At 41.6% G+C, this 18,305-nt stretch overlaps 1 protein-coding gene across 2 annotated transcripts in view; it reads right to left on the bottom strand.

Moving 5' to 3' along the window:
• Positions 1-17,842, bottom strand: part of WASL (WASP like actin nucleation promoting factor) — a 38,379-nt gene extending 20,537 nt beyond the window's left edge. The window contains exon 1 of one of the 2 annotated variants that reach the window (XM_070755428.1): positions 16,975-17,842. In XM_070755428.1, coding sequence (XP_070611529.1) covers positions 16,975-17,100 — 126 coding nt within the window. In that variant the 5' untranslated portion in view covers positions 17,101-17,842. The remainder of the gene's footprint in view (positions 1-16,974) is intronic. The other variant, XM_070755427.1, reaches the window with a different exon arrangement.
• Positions 17,843-18,305: the final 463 nt, after the last annotated feature.

Raw genomic sequence — 18,305 nt, 5'->3', positions numbered from 1 at the left:
TGAGCTTTTCTTTCTTTCCTAATGGGTTTGCACACATTATTTGCTTTTACATTGATTCCTATGGGAAAAATTGCTACTACTTACAAACTTTTTTACTCAAGAACAATGTTCCCTCTAATTTTTTTCCGGTGTTGGCGGAAAAGTATAATGTCTGAGCGGCCCATTTTCATGCCTGGGCGTGGATCGGCGAGAAACAAAAGGGGGTCACGTGACCTCAGGATACACAGCAACGGTCATAAATATGAAACGGCAGCCAAGTTTTGATCCTGCGATCATCCGGCTGCTGCGAAGGTCCTAAGTGTGAAAAGGGTGCATAAGTCACTTTTTTCAGGGCCGTTGTGACTTTGAACGGTCAGTAAATGAACCGTTGTAAGTCAAGGACAACCTGCCTTCCCCCCTAGATGTTTTCTGTGGAGCTTCAAAATGGACTCCTGATCTACTTCTAAAAGAGCTAATCCTCGACTTCTGTTCTGACCCCAATGGAGGCCAATGCTTCTATCCCCTGAATAAGACGGTTATTAAGTGAGTTCTGCCTCACTTTACCACCTTTCCTGCCACAGTCGTTAAGTGAATCCCTGCAGTTGCTTGTCAGAAGATCCCAAAAGATGTTCACATAACCCTGGGACATTGCCACCATCATAACTACAGACCAGTTGTCAAGTGTCCAAAGTTTGATCCAATAACCCCTTTATTTTTCTAACAAGGTCCTTCCTTCATAGAAGGAAGAATAGAAAGAATAAAATTGAAACGGGGATTAAAAGGGGATACAAAAAAAGAAAAGAAAAGAGCTTGGTTCAAAGTTCTGCTCAGATTAAAGAAATTGGAGTTTGAGAAGGGTTGATTAAGCTTGGAGTATTGTTTTGTTTGCTCTTTTTTAATTTTAATTATTTTTTCTATTTAGATATATGAATTTAGGAATTGCTGATCTATTTTAATAAAGTTAGAAGTATTGATTATAATAAGATATGTAGTAGGTGATACTGATTTGGATTAATGCATAAATGGAGTTGAATTTAGAATTGTTGGGGAGATTAATATTAATTATTTTTAATTGATTGAAATAGAGAATACTTAGATTTTTCCCACTTTTTTCCTTTTCTCAAATTGACTGAAATTTAAGATTAATAATTAAGTAAGAAATGTAGATAAGTATTAATTGGCTAAATGTTAGATGGAACAAATTAAATTTGGGATTAGGTAAATGTGCTATTTAGAGGGGGAGGAAGAAATCTGAAATTCCTATATGTTTATGTTTTGTTTTTAATTTTCTTTTGTTAAAATCTGATTGGCTATACAACGTTTTCTTGGTTTATAGAAAAATATATAAAGAAGAAAGCACTTTGGCATAATGGTTAATAAGTTAGAAATATAATTGATGTTGTACTTTTTGAAGGAACATTAAGAGGGAATTTAATTAAAAGGAAATTATGTACCTGGATGACAAAATTAGAAAAAAAAACCTTTTGCAACTTTTTTGATGATTGATATTAGTTACTAACAAAATGCTGCATTTTATTCATGGAAAATTAGATGGTACACTGTATTGTTCGAATGTATGTTGAGAGAATTTTTTTTAAAAAAATACCCCCCCCCCCCAAAAAGTCCTTCCTTCCTCCGTCTCTCCATTCATTTCATTCTTCCTTTCTTGTTCCGTCCACTTCTTCCTTCCTTCCTTCCTTCTTTCCTTCCTTCCCTTCTCTTCCCTCTCCCTTTTTTTTCTTCTCTCCCCTTCTCTCTCATGTTTTTTTCCTCTCCCTCGTTCCTTCCCATCATTTTCTCATTTTTCCCTTTCTATCTCTTCCCCTTTGTTTCTCTCTCCTTCTTTCCCTCTTTCTCTCCCCTTTCTCTCTCTCCCCTCTTCTTTCTCACTCCCTCTTTCTATCTCTCACCCTCTCTCTTTCTGTCTCCCTTCTTTCTCTCTATATTCCCCCCCTCTTCTTTCTCTCCCTCCCTTTCTCTCTCTATACAGTGGAACCCCGACATAAGAGCTGCTCTACTTAAGAGCAACTCGAGATAAGAGCTGGGAGGGGAGAGATATTTTTGTTCTACTTACAAGCCCAAATTCGAGATACAAGCGCCAAGGAGCTGTCTCCTGAAGTCAAACGCTAACTTCCGCGTTCGGCTTCAGGAGACAGCGGCGAAGCGGCGCGCGTGTTTTAAAAGGTTGCAGCCGGCCTGGGGGGCTCGGGGGGGGGTGCTTGCAGCTTTCTTTCTTGCTCTTTTTCTTTCTCTCTTTTACCTTCCCTTCCTCTATTTCTTCTTTTCTTTCTCCTTCCCACCTTCTTCCCTCCCTCCCTCCCTTCACTCATTCCTCTCTTACTCTCCCCTTTCATAAGTTTCCTTGCTTCCTTCCTCTGTTCCTGTCCCTTCCCCTTTCTTTCTTTCTTTCTTTCTTGCTCTTTTTCTTTCTCTCTTTTACCTTCCCTTCCTCTATTTCTTCTTTTCTTTCTCCTTCCCACCTTCTTCCCTCCCTCCCTCCCTTCACTCATTCCTCTCTTACTCTCCCCTTTCATAAGTTTCCTTCCTTCCTTCCTCTGTTCCTGTCCCTTCCCTCTTTCCTTCCTTCCTTCCCACCCTCCGTCCATTCATTCACCCATTCCTCTCTTGATCGCTTAAAGCCGGTCCCTGGTGCAAAAAGGGTTGGGGACCTCTGTCCTACAGGATTGGGTGGCAGAGAAGTTGAACATATGTAAATTTAAAAGTTTAAGAAAGTTTACAAGTTAAGTGAAAGAAACTTCATTATTCATTTATATGTACATGTACATTTCTTCATTAAAAACATGTCTTTCTGCATAATTTAGACTAACTTTGTGAGTTTTTTGAGGGCTGGAACCAATTAAAATTATTTACATTAATTCCTATGGGGAAAAGTCGTTCGAGATAAGAGCTGCTCGACTTAAGAGCCCAGGTCTGGAACGAATTAAACTCGTATCTCGAGGTACCACTGTATATATATATTTCCCCCTTTCTTCTTCCTCTTCCCTCCTTCCTCTTTGCTCTCCCCCCCTTCTCTTTCTTTCCTTTCTTTCTCCAGCGGATCCGCCCGCCCCACGGATAGACCAGGCTGGCGACGGGCCAGAGGATCCACCCTCTCCCCCATGGATGGCGATTGGCGGATTCCCCTCTCCCCCACGGATGGCCATCGGCGGCACCGCATCTGCGCCCTCATCAGTGGGTGCCGTTTTCTGTGCAGCTCCAGCCTTCTCCCTTCAACCGCCCTATCCCCCCCTTCAGGGCCTATTTGACAGCCCTTCCTGGCAGAAGCGCCATGTCTGTCTCCCCGCCAGCTCCTGCCGCTGCTGCGCCGCTCTCCGCAGCCGAAGCCCGGCATTGATGCTTGGGAGCGGGCAGGGGTTCTCAGCGTCAGCGGCTGCCATGGCGCTGTTGTTGTCGCGGCACCTGTGCTTTGGGAATGGAGGAGTGGCATCTCCTCAGCCATCTTGGAGCAGGAGCGACTGCTTCCTCCCCCTCCTCCTGTTTCTCCCCCCATCCACCCGCTGGTCTGTGGCTTTCTAAGGAGGAACAAGGTGGCCGGAAAAATTTGGAAGGCACGAGGAGGGAAGCTCAGCTTCCGGTCTCGGAACTTTTTGCTCTTCGCGCCCTCAGCAAAAAGTTACGAGACCGAAAGTTGAGCTTCCTTCTTCACACCTTCCAAATTTTTCTGGCCACCGGCAGGGGCGGGAGCAAAAGGTTTGAGACCTCAGCGCCAGAATTTAAAATTTGTGCGCCAAGCTCTCAAATCTCCTGCACTATAGCGCATAGCGCAGGTTAGAGGGAACAGTGCTCAAGAACCTGGTCATGGAACAAATTAAGTTCTTAAGTAGAGGTACCACTCTACTACAAAATGCCACAAGACTCAAATAGCAAAATAATGCATTTGAAAAACACTAACATTAAGATACACCAATATCTCCCAACTTTATCACAATTATAACTTATAAGTATTGATTGTTCCAAAAGTTAGTGGGTAACATCTTATTAGTGTATCAGTTAGTTTATGCACTTTATCAAAGTTGGGCAATTCAGTGTAGATGAAAGAAATCAATTTTGTACATTAATGTGTTAACATATTATACATCTAACATTATCTTTGGCTAGGAACACAGATAAAAGCCTATTCTCTATCAAACAATACAGAGTTAAGAAATTAATTCAAAGTATTTTAAACCAAATCCTGTTTGTCTTTTTAAAAAACACTGTACAAAATTTGTTATAGAATGGTCTGTGCATGCTCTTTGTTTGGTTTTGGCTCACCAGCATCTAAGAGCTGAACTTATTTCAACAAAATCATTAAAAATATTAATAGGCAATTGACATAATTCCCTGACAGAGTCCTTTTAAAAAATACTGCTGTGAAAACTAGTATTTTTGTTTTAAATTTCTGTGTTTTTGTTAATGCTAGAAAGGCTAGGCAGGATATAAATGTTTAAAACATTTAAAACAATGCTTGATAGTCAAATAAAACCAATATTTTAGGCCACAGTGGAGGATTAATTTAGTAGGACTACAGTACACAATATGATGTAACCAGTCTTTCTTGTGATGTTCTGCATCTGCAACTGGCAGATTTTATATGCAACAAAACTAAATGAGTGGGGACATCCTATAATGAAAAAGTTGACTGGTCTACTTTTTATACATAAAAAGAAAGCTATAACAACATTTTCTGTTTTAAAAATCTGAAGGGTGCAAATTATAACCTTGGTGTCCAAAATAGAATAAGTAGGTTTTCTAGTTTAAATTCCGGCATCTCTTGTGCAGAGGTTATAAAAATTTAAAAATTCTTGCATGCTGCACAATGTTTCCTTTTCCAGATATTCTTCTAGATCTTTTTTCCCACACAGAAAAACTTCCTTTAATATTTGAAGGGACATAAACTTTCAATATAAACTGCAGTCAGAAAAAAGGAAGCTCATTTGTGGTTTCACGCAAAACCACACTATTGCAGGATGTTTCAAACTTTCACAATCTTTACCACAGAGGTCAAATACTATTTCAGTATTGCATTATATACAGTAATGCCTCTTTTGACTTTAGAACTGTAATGCAGGAAATAATTTCAAGATGGTTTGGCTAAAAGTGTGGAGTTAAAAGCTAGTTTAAGAATATTTTCTGGAGAAAAAGCACTTGCTCAAATTACTATTATGGGTTTTCTTCCACAAAAATCTTGAAACTTCCCCCCTTTTTGCATTCTATAACAGAATTATATGTCAGCATACTGGAAAGAAGCAGCCATATACTAAAATACATATTTTAGATTTTAAAATACATATACACATTCTCATCTTTTTGACTTTCACAAACCTGCAAAGCAAAGTAGTGCTGCAGTAAGATCATAAGTAGTCATGATTTCACTTAGTGACTGCTTCACTTAACAATTGAATTGCCAGGCCCAAATGTGGTTGTCAAATGAAGATACCTGTGTGTGTTTGTGTGTACTTGTCAACTGTCTGACTAACAGACCCAAAAGAAGTAAACATTCTTGGAAGCTTTCAATTCCCAAAAGTAAAACTTTATTAGGTACACCATTTCAGCACTGAAGAAACAAAACTAGCTCTGGTTTTCCTCTGCAAAGGCTTGCTTAGTTAAACAATAGCGTTCCTTTCTCCTTGGTTTTCACATTGTGCAATTATGAGACGTTCTTTTATTATGGAAATAGTCCACCTCCTTCTCAGGCACCTGCAGTGGTGATCTTGATGGCTTCCAGGCTGTCAAGCTGCATGTAAAAACCTTTAACATTGCATTCCACCTTCAGTTCAATGGCAAATTGAATAGCAATATGATCTGAAGGGAACCGAGCAGTTCAATTCTTGACAATATTTGTTGAAATGTAGCTTTGTTTTTAAACATTACAGATACCCTGTGAAGGAAGACGCAATTCCTTGCTTATCATCAGAAGCTTTTCAGCATGGTATTCTCAAGATAGGTTAGGAATCAATTCAAAAATACTATGACCATATTCTCAACAATAGGAATTTTGCAACTCATGATCCAACATATCTAGAGGTACATACTGGTATTATCTGAATATTCAATGTCAATATTCAATGTTTAGCCATAGGCTGAAAGCATAATGGTCACTCTTGAATATTATGTGCATCAGGATTTTGATGGCAAAAGTACACTACTTAGTGGCCTTCAAAACCACTGACCATTATATTCTTCAGGTAGTGTTAAGCAATCAAGTCGTAGGATGCACCATTGCCAATACTCCCCAGTGCTAGAGAGCTTGGCCATAGCATATACAAAACTACTATGAGAAGTCATCTGACAAATATGAGTAATCATCAATATATTAACAACATTAAATAATACATTTCCATCCCCGATTGAGCCAGAGATGATGTAAAAATCTGGTCCAGTTTGTTCAAGACTGAATGGGAAAGAACAAGCTCAAATTAAATAGTATCAAGATGGGAGTTTATTTATTTTATTTATTTATTGTTTTTATATGCCACTCACTCCAAATGGACTCTGAGCGGCTAAGTATCGGAATAAATACAATAACAATAAAGTTAAAACCTAATAAAAATCAATAATAACAATAATATAAAAAACACACATACTTGCAATCAACCTAATTCCAGGCCTGCCTTTTAAGCCAGGTCTTAACGGCTTTCCAGTAGGGTTCACAAAAGCATGAGCTATGCCTACAACTTTGCTCCTAATAAATTGTCTGGATGGTGTTGTGGTTGGCTCTGGCCTAGCTCCTGCCCCAAGGAATGTGTAGGTGGATGCAGGGGAAACATGAACATGTCATAGGCCTGTTTTATTGCCGACAGAGGCAGGTAGTGCAGTTTCCTCGGATGAAGAAAGTGGTAGTGATTTGGAAGAGGGAGGCTTGACACACAGCCCAGGAAGCCAATCTCCATGATCTTCGGTCGATTCTTGGACCCACACAGGCGCAGAGTTATGCGTAGAAGAGACCAATTGAGGACATATTACAGGAGATATGAGAGGCCACCTGTGTTTGGGTGGGGCTCTAGTAATTAGAGCTGCTGATACAAATAGCAGCGTGTTGGTTTGGCCGTTGTGGAAGATTATCTGATCGCAGTTCTTCAGGACCGTGCCTTGCTGCTTTCCGGACTTCGTTTGTTGATTTTTCACGCCTTTGAAACCAAAGCAGAGCAAAGTGCGTGTGTCTCACTTTGTTGGAAGAAAGTGGGCTGTGACGTTTCTTCACAGCTGCTAGCTAAGTACTTAAGGACTGATTAAGGGAATTGTAAAGCCTACAAGGTTGTTATGGGACGAGTGCTCTTTGCAATACAAGAAGGGTGCTTTGTTTCTTTTGAATTTTGTGATAAAGAACATTGTTTTGAATTTTCAAACGTGTGTGTGTCTGAAATTTGTACCCTTGAATTTTCGGGAGGCTCATACCAGACAGCCCGGCAGAACAGATGGTGTTATCCTTCCTGAAGAAGCTGGTCAGTGATTTCAGGGTCTTCAGAAGCAGGTGGAAACCATACCTGGGATTCTACTACAGCTACTAAAGGTATTGCTAAGAAGTAATAGCACAGAAACGCAGCAGAACACAAGCAAGCTCAGAGAGCATGAATTTGTTCAGTTAAACAAATTCTGAGACGAGTAAGAGAGGACTTTGGATTACACTCTGGGATTCTTTTGACTTTGTGCAACATTTGTGGAAGTAGAAAGAAGCTTTGCAGTGTGAGCTCTACCACTTGCAGAGTAGAACCATACTCTTCCTGGCTTCTCTGAGCTGTTGCATAATGGTTGATTTGGGAGGTATCCAACACTTTGAGAAAAGATATTGCAAACCTTGAGAGAAGTAATGGAGTACCTTCTCTTGGAAGAAGCCGCTTCAGCAGCAGGTAGACTCCATACCTGGGATTCTACTGCAGCTACGGAAGGTATTTTCAGGAAGCAATAACACAGAAACACAATGTTTAGACCAACTGTATACTGTTCTTTGGTCTTGCCAGTTTGTATTTAAATGAAAATATTAAACTTATCATCTCCATCATGATAGCATTTTGTGAATGAGCATGCCTTGAAATAGCAATTGTGTATCTGTTCCAACAAGTTTCTCAAAATTCCAAATATGCCAGTGCCAAAAAAAATTATACCTCAGCTCCCCACCCAGACTGACCACTGTCTTGTTAAAGTTTGTAAGGTTTGTTTTCCCTCAGACACCCACAAACATCCTTAGTATGTTATACATTAAACCAGGGGTTCCCAAACTTTTTACACAGGGGGCCAGTTCACTGTCCCTCGGACTGTTGGAGGGCCGGACTATAAAGAAAAATTATGAACAAATCCCTATGCACACTGCACATACCTTATTTTAAAGTAAAAAACAAAATGGGAACGTACTATTTAGAGGGGGGGAAGAAGTCTGACATTCATATATGTTTATGTTTTGTTTTTAGTTTTCTTCTGTTAACATCTGATTGGCTATACAAGGTTTTCTTGGCTTATTAAAAATGTATAAAGAAAGAAGGAAGCATATAATTGGTGGTGTACTTTTTGAAGAAACATTAAGGAGGGAATTTAATTAAAAGCAAATGAAGGTAACTGGATGACAAAATTAGAAAAAAAAACTTTTCCAACTTTTTTGATGATTGATATTAGTTACCAACAAAATACCGCATTTTATTCATGGAAAATTAGATGGTACACTGACAATGAATCAGTCGAGGTGACTGGGGCCCGTACGTGTACATCTGTCTGGGAAGAGTTTGATCTGGTGATACCTGATGAAGTGGACAAGGCCATTGGAGCTGTGAGTTCCGCCACCTGTTTACTGGATCCGTGTCCCTCATGGCTGGTTTCGGCCAGCAGGGAGGTGACACGGAACTGGGTCCAGGAGATTGTCAACACTTCTTTGGGGAGGGGGTCCTTTCCGGCTCCCTATAAGGAGGCACTTGTGTGCCCCCTCCTCAAGAAACCTTCCCTTGATCCAGCCATTCTCAACAACTATTGTCCACTTTCCAACCTTCCCTTTATGGGGAAGGTTGTTGAGAAGGTGGTGGCGCTCCAGCTCTAGTGGTCCTTGGAAGAAGCCGATTATCTAGGCCCTCAGCAGTGAGGATTCAGGCCCGACTACAGCATGGAAACTGCTTTGGTCGCATTGATGGATGATCTCTGGCGGGCCCAGGACAGGGGTTTGTCCTCTGTTCTGGTGCTTCCCAACCTCTCAGCAGCTTTTTATACCATCGACCATGGTATCGTTCGGCTGGAGGGGTTGGGAGTGGGAAGCACTGTTCTTCAGTGGTTCTCCTCCTACCTCTCCAGTCGGTGTTAGTGGGGGATCAGAGGTCGACCTCTAGGCTTCTCCCTTGTGGAGTGCCTCAGGGGTTGGTCCTCTCCCCCCTGCTATTTAATATCCACATGAAACCGCTGGGTGAGATCAGCTTTACATCTCCACCCCATATCCAGTCAACGAAGCAGTGGAAGTGATGTGCTGGTGCCTGGAGGCTGTTGGGGTCTGGATGGATGTCAACAGACTCAAACTCAATCCTGATAAGATGGAGTGGCTGCAGGTTTTGCCTCCCAAGAACAATTCCATCTGTACGTCCATTACCCGGGGGGGGGGACTATTGACCCCCTCAGAGAGGGTCCACAACTTGGGCGTCCTCCTCGATCCACAGCTCACATTAGAAAGACACTATCTTTCAGCTGTGGCGAGGAGGGCGTTTGCCCAGGTTCGCCTGGTGCACCAGTTGTGGCCCTATCTGGTCCGGGAGTCACTGCTCACAGTCACTCATGCCCTCATCATCTCCTGTTTCTTCCCAGCGGTGGGAAGAATATCGGCAGGTGTGGGCAGGGCAGGGTCCCCGGACACAGCTGGAGAAGCCGGGCAGGGCTCAAAGCCCACGGGGGTTTCTCCTGGCCAACAGCACATCAGCTGTCGGGCCCGAGAAACGGCGCTGGCTCTATCGCACAGGGTTTGAAAAACCTGCATGGAGTTTTTTTTTTGCCTGCGCTGTCATGCAACCACACAGGTTAGAGAGAACAGTGGCCAGGAGCACAGGATTCGGCCCGCAGGCTATAGTTTGGGGACCGCTGCATTAAACTATAACTTGACAAGTAAGGAAGGTGTTTCAAGAAGAGGTAGTATATGTCAGTTGTCCAAAATTATGCCCAAAAACTTTCCTGTATTATAGAATTCAGTGTAACTGTTTCTCCAGATTTCAGGTTATCTCAGTCTCTGGTCGAATTCTATATAAGTAATAAGAGAGGGGTGATAAATATTCTTTTTGAAAATGAAAAAAAAAAGAATGTTGAGTTTGGTCATCCCTAACCTGGCAATTTTTTCACTGCATACTATGGAAGAGAAAAGCAAATAGCAGCTACTCTGATAATCAGAGAAATCCCACACAGTAAATTACTCTTTAAAAGAAATATGTACAGAAGCTGCAAACCCTTAATTAATAAGTAACACAAGTATGTAAAAGATTAAAAGGAAAACAGAACAGTCTTTAAAACATTGAGGTCACATGGAGTACATATTCTTTCTTAAAAAACAAAAGTGCTCTGTGGAAACATAATGAAATATAAAAAAATGTTTCTATTTATATAAAAGCCCAAGAATTAAGAACAAAACGCAAATGTTCTATAGAAACTCAACCTCAAACTATTTAATTTTATTGATAACGGGAGTATCACATATTATTGTAGGTCAATTATTATGGTTAAATGACTAGTGGAGCACTGAGACAATGCTCTCAAAAAGAAACTGCCTTGCCTTTTCTTGTAAAGCAAGCGTTCTCACAAATAGTGCTAGGTTATCAATCCCAGCCTTGTTTCTATCTGCATCCAATATACAGTACTTGAATGTAAGACTCATGCAAATGGAGGAAAACATGCAAAAATATCATTATGGCCTGCATATAGGGTTGATATTCCTGGAGGTGTCTGTAATATGGTAAATGATTTACCTTTACTAGATAAATGACCAAAGCGATGGAAACTGCAGTTTAATGTTTCCAAATGTAAAATAATGCACTTGGGGAAAAGGAATCCTCAATCTGAGTACTGTATTGGCAGTTCTGTGTTAGCAAAAACTTCAGAAGAAAAGGATTTAGGGGTAGTGATTTCTGACAGTCTCAAAATGGGTGAACAGTACAGTCAGGCAGTAGGGAAAGCAAGTAGGATGCTTGGTTGCATAGCTAGAGGTATAACAAGCAGGAAGAGGGAGATTATGATCCCGCTATATAGAATGCTGGTGAGACCACATTTGGAATACTGTGTTCAGTTCTGGAGACCTCACCTACAAAAAGATATTGACAAAATTGAACGGGTCCAAAGACGGGCTACAAGAATGGTGGAAGGTCTTAAGCATAAAACGTATTAGGAAAGACTTAATGAACTCAATCTGTATAGTCTGGAGGACAGAAGGAAAAGGGGGGCCATGATCGAAACATTTAAATATATTAAAGGGTTAAATAAGGTCCAGGAGGAAAGTGTTTTTAATAGGAAAGTGAACACAAGAACAAGGGGACACAATCTGAAGTTAGTTGGGGGAAAGATCAAAAGCAACATGAGAAAATATTATTTTACTGAAAGAGTAGTAGATCCTCGGAACAAACTTCCAGCAGACGTGGTAGATAAATCCACAGTAAAGATAAAATACAGAAAATTTATTTATTTATTTATTTATTACTTAGATTTGTATGCCGCCCCTCTCCGAAGACTCGGGGCGGCTCACAACACGTATAAGGGCAGACTAGATGGACCATGAGGTCTTCTTCTGTCGTCAGACTTCTATGTTTCTATATTTCTATGTTTCTATATTTAATAAAGAAATACCTTTGATTATTAAATACTATATTTATTTATTTATTTATTTATTTATTTATTTATTTAATTTATTGGGAATATATTTATTAGGAATGTAAACCATACTATAAACTGGGCCACAATTAAAAACAACCAATATTAGACATAGTAATACAATAATACATAGTAATACTGACCCACTGATTTTCGCTCTTCTCTATGGCCATTTTCGCTCTTCCCAAGCTTTAGGAAATCTTCCTGAACCCTGGGGACAGCAAAAAATGGCCAACCGGACCAACCGGAGATACCTGAATCCTGGGGATGGCAAAAAAAATGGCCCAGCAGGCCTACCGGAAGTCTGGAAGCTTCAGTGAGGCTTGTGCGCATGTACGGGGGGACAGAGCGGGGGTTAAGTGCCTTTGCGCCGTGGGAGGGCATTATATTATGGGTGGGCACCCACTCGCACGCACACGCACCCTTTTGCCACCCAAGCCAAAAAAGGTTCACCGTCACTGGTAAAGCATGTTAGTATCTCAAAGATATTTTCTGCCAGATAGCTTTGCAATTGCAATAAAAGAAAACATTTTCTCTCAGATTGAAAAAATAAACAGTGACACCTTTCAACAGATGAGGTGATCATATTAGCTCTCAGCATGTCAGAGCTTGTGAACACGGATCTATCTCTGAAATCACCTGATGAAAATTTACATCCTATGCAACTGTCAATACGTTTTCATTATATTAAGCAGCAACACATGGTATAGAGTAAAACTATTTTAAAGAAAACGAATGTGGTCCATCCAATAGAATGACTTTGGATTTCTTAAACCTAAATTGTGGGAAAGAACTAAATGAAATCAAGTTTAAAAAATAATTTTTAAAAAAGCAGGAAGATACATAAAAAAATCTCTGATCCATTGGAGTAGGACCAGAATTTCTGCTGCTAAGCAATGCAGTCATAAAGTGTGATGTTGTATGACTGTGCTGCTTAGCAACCACAGTTCTGCATGCCTGCAGTTATTGTTGTTAAGCAAAGATCTCATGTGATTGTGACTTCTAACTTCCTGACTGACTTTTCTTGTGAGAAGCTGGCAAGGAAGGTCACAAATTATAATTATATGACTATGCGATGCTGCAATGGCAGGAAACCCAAGCTAGTTGCAAAGCACCTGGACAACAGTAATGTGACTGTGAGGCTGAAACTTCAAGGATTGGTCATAAATACCACTGGTTCAGCAGTGTTGCAGGTTTGTTAATCAAGTGGTCATTAAACAAAAATTACCTGTATGAGGTCAATAAGGGAACTGTCAGATTCTCTAAGTAAATCACATATTCTGTTGAACTGATGCCAGAGACGGAACCTAATATTTTTGCATGCTGAAGATCTATCAGTTATGGTTCATATCCTCTGCATCACATTGATTTTCAATTGCATTATAATTCTTGGCCTAGCAGTTACAATTCCAGCAGTGAAAATGGCTGGTTATTTTATGCTGTCATGTGCAACCAGAAAATAATACAGTACAAAACACTAATATACAGTATATACACATACATACACATATCTGAAGGACCACTTATTCCAGGTAGAACCATGTTGTCCAGTAGGACCAGCCAGAAAGGGATGGTTAAAAGAGTACAACTTCCAAATGAGATCACAAGAGAATAATATGTTGCTGCTCTCTGTATGTCCTATGTAATGCAACAATCTGTTTCCTGAAATCTGAATGGTATCCTCCCTGAGAGCCCTGAAGTCAAAACTCTTTCACACAGCTTTTATTGTATAATTAGAAGGTAACGTTAAGGAGCACAGAGTTTGAATAAAGGTAGAAAAGTTGTGTACGTTACTACTGATTATTTTATAACGTTGTAAACTGTCATACTGTTAATATATGAGGGACATAATACTTTTAATATATCACTACCTCTGTTTCCCTGAAAATAAGACCTTATATATTTTTTGAATCCTGAAATAAGCACTTGGCCTTATTGCCATGCACTCAAAAGCCCAGTTTGCTTATTATAGGGGATGTCTTATTTTAGGAGAAACAGGGTTACATGTATATATCTAGATATTAATATATCTAATGCATGCACATATGTAATTATGCACTAATCATTAATTAAGGAACTACCCCATATGCAATTTGTTTTTAGTAAGTGTAAGTTTTACATGAAATTATACAATTATTTTAAAATAATTTTAAGGTTTTTGGCAATTTTGTATATGAAGAAAAAATATAATCCAATGTGTAATGTAATTTCAAATATTTCAAGTATCATCACGTAGAATATGAGATATTTTCTCCAAGTCTAGAATATATCTTCTGATTTTATTAATAAATACTATTTTATTTTCCATACCGTAGTATGTCACTATAACCAAATTGCTTCTCTGCTGCCGACTACACAATTTTTTCCATTTCTATGTATTATTTTGATTACATTTGCACATAAAAGCATATATTTTCTTTAAAAACATTTCTTGTTTTCACGGGAATTTAACTTAATTAATTAAATTAGTGAAAATCCATGCAGCTCAGTACTAGAAATGGCTAGGAAGGGATCTCCATATAAAGGAAGTCAGTTGGACTATGTTGGAAATAAAACTAGTACTTCTTGAGGGAAAAGCCTGTGAACATTTCCACTTATGAACAGCTCTTTGCTAAAGAGATAAAATAACATTCTAAAAGAGATTTTAAAAATCTGTGAAGTGTATTAAACTTTGGCAAAGACATTTTTAGTGCTAATTTTTCCCTCTATAAAAAAGGTAGATTGCTAGTAATATTCCAGTACAGTATTAATATTTAGCCACCTGGCCTATAGTATTTAACATAAATTTAGTATGGCAATCAACATAAATGTACAGTATACTGTCCCCACTGTAAGTCGGCATTCACAGAAAAAAAAGTAGCTCATGTTCATTTTTCAGAAACTACTTTCTCTCCACAAATTCCCATTAAAAACTGAAAAAGACGTATCTAGAGTGCAAACTTGGTCTTAATGAAATGTGAAGTACAGCTGACTGTGACTGAATGACATATCTGAAAATCTTCTTTATCCATTTAACCTCATCAGAAACAAAAAAAACCCTGGATTTTCCATCCAGACCACTATACTATTATAAACCATATAGATTTACCGTGGACAAAGGTGTTTGCAAATCTGTAGTCAATTTCTTGACAATATAGTTTAAGTTTGCCCTTTCTTCATGGGGGGGGGGGGGACTTTAGTAAAACCAATTTCTGCCAATAGACAAAAACCCTTAAAGGAACAGGACATGTCCATGATGCTTTACTCGTTATTGTATTTTTTTTTAATAATTCATAGGAAGAAAGGTTTGACTGCTAATCCATCTGAAATACAGAATATTTATTTAGTGATATGGTTAAATGTCTGTCAGCTCAGAAATCAGAAAAGGACAAGTTTAAATGCAGAATATTTCAATATAAAATAGCAAAATATATATAGTATAGCAAAATTTGGTGAGCCAAACATACAGGCCTACAAGTCTCATGCCTAAAAGCTGTATCTAAGAGCTATATGAGGACTATCAAAATTTCAGGATTACAGCTGTCAGCCCCCCCCCCCCCCCCAAAAAAAAATATTTTCAGAGAAGTGTATATGCTCTGCAAATCCATTGCTCAGATGGGAACAGAATTCAGAGCACTCTTTTCATTTCAGAGTTCATTTCCTGAAAGTTCAAAAACCATATAGATATTATATACATTTTATGTATGCGTGTATGTGTGTGTGAGTGTGTATGTATGTATGTATATATAAAATTGGTCTTTCGGAAGACCGTAAAGGCCTGAATTTGCCAGCAAGCCTGGGGCCGTTGATCAAATGATACATCATTTAGATCCGGCCACAAAAGATATGCATAATTTTATTAATGGATTTTTAATTGTTTTTAAACTGTTCCTTTTAGATGTCGCTTCCATGTTGTAAGCCGCCCAGAGTGCTTTGGGCGGTGTGTGTGTACATACATACAAACACACATACATACATATATACATACATTTATTTTATATATATAATATTTAACATAAATTTAGTATGGCAATCAACGTAAATGTATACTCTCCCCACTGTAAGTCGGCATTCCCAGAAAAATAGTCCCCCTAAATTTTCAAATTCAGCAAAAACATGTGACATATATATATTTATATGTATGTACATGTATGTACATGTATGTATATGTATATAATAAATGTATAATTTATTCCAGCTTTCTATGACTAGGCTGAACTTTTACACACACACACACACACACACACACACAAATTACAACATCTCCACTGCTGACACACGCAAGCACACACATACTGAAAGCCACCAAGCACTTCCGGTATGCTCTGAAATAATAATACCTGTTGGGAAAAAAGGAAGTGGGAGAGAAAATAATTTAACCTAGCAAAAAAAAGAGTGAAGAACGCCCCAGCAAAGCTAAACAGCATCTGCCTTAAAACAAGCCCCAAGGGGGTGAAGAAGGATTTGTTGGAGCTCCCCTGAAGCCAGGTTTTTCTTTTCTTTCTTTCTTCCCAGCAAAGCTGGAATGGATCCAACGGGCTGACTCCAGTCAACAGGCTCTGCCTTCCCTCCCTTCCTGTTGCTTGGACCCACAGCCTTCACCTGTACCTAGTATTTATCCCACTCTCACGAACTCAAAAAAAAACACCAAGAGACCGCTGAAGTCTTCTCCCCCTTGGAAAGTTAAAGGCGTGCATCCTTTTCTTTTGCCTAGCGCACCCCCCCAGCACCTTGTCCCCTTTTCAATATAAATTTAACCAGGGGGTTGATTTTCCACCCCCGCCCCAACAAAACAGAGCCGAGGAGGAGAAATAAAGGGAGGGGGGGAAAGGAAGCAGGCAGCTGCTCCGTGGGAACGGCCCCATCCAGGCACCTTCTGGTCTCTCTCCAAATTCCAAGTACGACCCCGCGCCGGAAAGGAAATAAAAGAGTTGGAGCTGGGGGAGGGGGGGGGAGGCGGAAAAACTGGTAAGGCTCTTGCATCATCACGCCTCCCGCTCGGGGTAGCCCCGCTTCTGCCCCCGAAAAAAAACCCTCCTTCCCTGACTGAGAGGTCAAGCCAGCTTCCCGCGCGTAGGCAAACCCTCCAGGCGCCCCCATACAGGATTGGCCGGGCCTCCCCCCCCCCCCCCCCCCACCGACCCCGAGGCAGCCAGGCCCAGCCAGCAGGGCGGAAGCCTCTTTTCCCCGTCCGCCACTCACCACGCATTTCTTGCCGAGGAAGCCGAAGAGGCTCTCGTTCTCCTGCGGGGTGAGCAGCAGGGAGCCCACGTTGGAGACCCTCCGCGGCGGCGGGGGCTGCTGCTGTTGCTGCTGGCTGTTGTTCATGGCGGCCGCCGCCGGCGCCCGGCCGGGATTGCCAACCTTTCCGCCGCTGCCTCTCTTAAGCTCGCCTGGGGGCGGTTGGGGGGTCGGGCCCCGCGTCTCCTGGAGGGTGGCGGCGCAGCAGCCTGCCTCCCCCGCGCTTTACTGCGGCCGCATCGGGGCGGCGACCTGAGGGGGCGCCGCGAGCGGGTCGCGGAGCGGCGGCAGCAACTCCTGAAGGGGGCTCCCGCGCGAGCCAGCCGGGAAGTCCTCGCGCCTTCCGCCCGCTCTCCCGACAGGCACTAAACTTCCAACTTCTCCCCGGCGCCGGCCGTGCAATCCAACATGGCAGGGAGCGGAGGCGCGGGCGAGACCAAACGCCGCGGAAAGCAGAGGGGAGGACGCGGGGTCGAGGCGCCTCGGGCCGGCCAGCCCGCGTCGCCGCTTCTCGGCCCGGCGCCCCTCGGGTTGGACTCTGTTTCAGCCGCCGCCGGTCCGGAGAGCGTAGGCGAGGCGGCCCGCGGTTCAGCTTCGGCGCTGGTCCCAGTTGGCGAACTCGGGAGTCGTGCTTTCTGTGCGGCCTCCCTCGTTAAATACCGAGCGAGCCAGGCCGGGCTGCTTCCCCGGCCTTGTCATCCACAGGAAGTCTGGAAATTGGCGGCGGCGGGAGGCGGAGGAAGCGAGTCGGAGATGCCGCGGGCTTGCAAGGAGGGACGCGCCCCGCGATTCCTGCAATTCTTCCGCGCAGAACCGCGGGGCTTGTGGGGAGCGCGGAGCGGGGGCGTGCGCTCTTGTCGCTGCCTGCCCCTGGCTTAAAGTTCCCGTCAATCCCGCAGGCGTATTTTGTCCCTCTTGGAGAGCAGGGCAAGGGTCTCCAATTTTGGCAACTTTAAGACTTGAGGACTTCAACTCCCAGAATTCCTCATCCAGCAAAGCTGAGGAATTCTGAGCAAAGCTGGCTGAGGAATTCTGGGAGTTAAAGTCCACAAGTTAAAGTTGCCAAATTGGAGACCCTCTGGTCTAGACTCCAGAGAGGAAAGCGTTGCTGTTATAAATCCGTCGTTTTCTTTTAATTTAATTCCTACAAAAGAGTTTGCCTACATTTAGGTGTTGCCTTTCGACAATGAATAAATGTTGGACTTCGTTCAACTCCGATGCTTAGTAAGGGTCTGGTAAACGGCTCAAGGTCCTAAATCATGATTTAATTGATGTTAAACGGCCCTAGAAAT

The sequence above is a fragment of the Erythrolamprus reginae genome, chromosome 6 (genome assembly GCF_031021105.1).
Source record: "Erythrolamprus reginae isolate rEryReg1 chromosome 6, rEryReg1.hap1, whole genome shotgun sequence".
NCBI lineage: Eukaryota > Metazoa > Chordata > Lepidosauria > Squamata > Dipsadidae > Erythrolamprus > Erythrolamprus reginae.
Note: the sequence above shows the minus strand (reverse complement) of the source record. Positions and strands in the feature narration are given on the sequence as shown.